Source organism: Sycon ciliatum, chromosome 3, assembly GCF_964019385.1.
Source record: "Sycon ciliatum chromosome 3, ocSycCili1.1, whole genome shotgun sequence".
Classification (NCBI taxonomy): domain Eukaryota; kingdom Metazoa; phylum Porifera; class Calcarea; order Leucosolenida; family Sycettidae; genus Sycon; species Sycon ciliatum.
The window spans coordinates 2,814,512-2,818,306 of record NC_088645.1 but is presented as its reverse complement, the minus strand read 5'-3'; the positions used below and the strand labels follow the sequence as shown (position 1 = coordinate 2,818,306).

General features: G+C 46.5%; 1 protein-coding gene across 1 annotated transcript in view; it reads left to right on the top strand.

Annotated features, from left to right (window-relative positions):
* The first annotated feature begins 443 nt into the window (after positions 1-443).
* LOC135811223 (uncharacterized) overlaps positions 444-3,795 on the top strand; it is a 13,667-nt gene continuing 10,315 nt past the window's right edge. The window contains exons 1-4 of the mRNA XM_065324417.1: positions 444-615; positions 1,336-1,416; positions 2,095-2,174; positions 3,245-3,340. Coding sequence (XP_065180489.1) covers positions 2,170-2,174; positions 3,245-3,340 — 101 coding nt within the window. The 5' untranslated portion in view covers positions 444-615; positions 1,336-1,416; positions 2,095-2,169. The remainder of the gene's footprint in view (positions 616-1,335; positions 1,417-2,094; positions 2,175-3,244; positions 3,341-3,795) is intronic.

Below are 3,795 nucleotides of genomic sequence, written 5' to 3'. Positions count from 1 at the left end.
GAGGCGCACGTGACGGGTGCTTTTAGTGGCAAGCCGTGAACCCTAAAGTTGTTAACTGTACAGCCTGTACAGTGAGTGGTACATGCAGCGACTGAGCGCTGCAACAACTAACGTTTCGGGCAAGCTCCCGTACGAAAATGTGTAGCCTGAGCCACGTGCGGTTTGAAAACCCATTCCTGATAAGCGAATGATCAGGTAATCGATGTTCAGATAATCGATGTTCAGATAATCGATGTTCGGATAATCGATGTTCGGATAATCGATGTTCGGATAATCGATGTTCGGATAATCGATGTTCGGATAATCGATGTTCGGATCATCGATGTTCGGATAATCGATGGTCAACTGTAATCACACAACCTCTATAGTTTTCATGTAAAAGAGAAAGAACCGAGAAGGTACGAGTTATGACTAGCAGTCCACCACCTCTATCGTTTTCCCTCGTGTTTCCTTATCACTTACAGCCGGGCTTCGGACAACACTGTGTTCGCCGGCCCGGGCTTTCCGACAACGCTGACGCTCACCATAGAGAATCGTGGAGCGGTGATCGGCTGCAATCCAAACCTGACTCTGCACCTAGACGCGCCTGTTTCCGTGGATACAGGCGAGGGCGAGGTGGGTACCATGCAACTTGTGGAGTTGTAAAATATTGACAAGTGGTGTTGAAGTATCTCGACTAGTGGTGTTGTAATATATCGACTATTGGATTTTATAATGGATTGGCTTTTGTAGTTGTAATTGTCTACTTCGTTTCCGGCATGTGTATAACCTTCATTTGTTGGTTATAATCCTGGTGGTTTGGCAGTTCAACTAGCTAGTCTAGTTTACTCTCTGATCCATACGTATAACCAAGAGTAGATAAACAAGAGTGTGCAACTCCGGGATGGGTTGGCCCGGGGTGGAATTTTTTGTTGACGTAATCTTTTCGACGACGCACGAGCAGCGAGTCTTTTGGAAAGTTTTGCCTCGTGCACTTGGCCGGGCTTTTCATCACAAGGTCGGTGCCCAACATGTGCTCTCACACTGCTCCCCGGCAAAATGCGCGTTTATCTGAAAAAAAGGTGACGTCAACGAAAAATTCCGCCGCGGGCAGGGGTATTTGCAGATTGTGCAGAAGAGATCCGGAGTTGCACACTCTTGTTTATCTACTCTTGATATAAATGTATGTGTGCATACCTGCAAGCGTGCGTGCATTTTTCTCCAGGAAGCGGGGTGAAGGGTGTGCATTTGCCATTTATGCATGTGTTTGCATTGGGAAAAGTGGGTATATGTCCAGGTTCTGGGTACCTTCATGTCTTTCTTCCTTTGTGTGTTTTCTATCCACAATGCTGACAGATTCTGCCATGCACAAGCCGTGCATACCCGACTGCCTTCACTCAGTGTCGACCACGTAGAACCCTCTACCCCGGCAGAGCTGTAAGTACGCGGAGGTCTTTGGTGTGTGTGTGTGTGTGTGTGTGTGCGTGCGTGTGTGTGTGTGCGCGCATGTGTTCATGTGGTGTGGGTGTATATAATTATGTGTGTGTATGTGTGCGCGTGTGTTTACGTGCACATGGTGTAAAAAGTCTTTGCATAGGAACGGAAAACTAAGTGGAACATGAAGAACTATTTCTCTCTTGATGAAAGGAAGTGTGTACTTGATTGTGTGGATTTGCGTCCTTGCATGCGAAGGTATAGATTGCGAAACTATTTTGACCCCTCCAAACTACCGCTTGAACATAAAGGACATCAATAAATTCTCTCCTTGATGAAGGGACATTCGTTTGTGTCATTCTCGGCAGATTTTCTCAACATCGCACCACGTTCGTCTGTCTGTACATCTGTGCGTCTGTTTCTCTGTCCATCTGTCTCTCTCTACATCTGTCTGTTTGCATGGCTGTGCTAATTTTTGCTCTCTCTCTCTCTTCATTTCTCTCTCTCTCTCTCTCTCTCGCACACACACACACACACACACACACACACACACACACGCACACGCACACGCACACGCACGCACACACACACTCTCTCTCTCTCTCTCTCTCTCTCTCTCTCTCTCTCTCTCTCTCTCTCTCTCTCTCTCTCTCTCTCTCTCTCTCTCTCTCTCTCTCTTAGAGCCGTCTTACTTACATATTGGACGGTAGTAACCTGACATTGGAGTCACCGACCATCACTCTAACATCTTCCATCATGAGGTTAGTCCAGAACCCATGGAACATGCCATCATGCTTCCTTGTTACACTTAGGCTTGACAAATACTCTAAGTCGAAAAATATTTCGCGCATATTTATTTTCGGCTATTTTCAGCCTGGGCATTTTTGGCCAACAATTTGTTGCGAGCGTGCGCGCGAAGTTTTGTTCTACAAGGTTCAGTGTGACAGTGTATACAGGCAGCAGCAGTACAGGCCGAAATGTGTGTTTATCCCTGGCAGGCCGAAATTTGAACGGGCCGAAAATTTGAAGACTTAGTCAGTTACATGACTCTGTGCACAGACAGAGCCAGTCAAGGCAGCATGAAGTAGAGTGCTCGGTGTACGCAAACGTGCAGAGCAGTATACACAAACAATGTGGATGTCGCTGCCTGATGATCGCTGAGATGCGTCAAACTTTTAAAGTTGCAGCTACTCAGCCGTTCACGTCCGTTGTTTGTGAATCAGCACACATTTTGTTGTGTTTTAGCACTGACTATGTCACGGCGCCAATGTATGTGGCGCGTGGGATTGAGGGCAACAAATACTGCTGGAGAGAATTCTGGCATTTGGCAGTTGTGGCCGAACACATCCTCAAAACCTAAAGCACTTCCACAGAATTCCTTTTTAAAACCCTTTCCGGCGGACAACATGGACACAATTTCAGTCCCAGTGACACACTGCGACCCATTCGCATGACAGGCAATCATGGGCTTTTTGGAAAGCTTGAGCCACGGGGAGTTCTCTAGCAACAAGTCATTTGCCTTCATTTATAAGAGAAACAAGATCCATCTTAAACTCCGTTTTTTAAGAGAAATAGAAGAAATCACATGGAAACGAGTTATGAAGCAACTATCCACGGCTGTAACAAGATAATAAGCGGTCTGAAATTGCACTGCAGTTGTTACAGTGGTGGATAGTTGCTTCATAACTCGTTTCCATGTGATTTCTTCTATTTTAAGTATATTTGTTGGCTCAGTACCCGAGTTAAACATGTGTCCTGTACTTACGATATGGCTGTGCTCGGTGGCTTGAAAGAGGAACTTAATTTGTATACTATGCTCTCGTTTGTGCAGCTCCAACCCCATGGATGAGCAAGCTGCAACGCTAGCCGACAACGTTCGTCAGCTAACACTCTCCGTCAGATCCACCGCATCGCTGGTTTCTCTTGGGTAAGGAATGGTAGCTTCTGCTAGTAACAACACGTCCACATTTTGGGATATTCGATGGACGTGATCTTCACTTTCATTTCATGTTCACATGATTTACAGCTGCACGATGAAAAGCAAAGCTCGTATTCGTTCTCTTTCCTTATCACAGCTGTATTCATGAGTTTGAGGAAGTTGAAACGAGAAACGTCTGCATGTACTTACGGTAGTACAGTGTTGGCAACTGAAATCCGACCCCCGATATCCGTGCTCGAGTGCAGCACTGATTCTAGCGACTCTCTCGGTTTTGTAGTGTACAAAGCGCGTGCTGGGTTTTTGGAATGTGAGCGCACCGAGCAGGGGTTGGCTTTTTTCTCTTTTTTTTCTAAGACCGCTATGCTCCCGAATGAATGCGGAAAGTGGTGGCGGGGCCCTGCTGCTCAGCCGACCATGGTGGTCTCGACGTCTGCACAGACAAA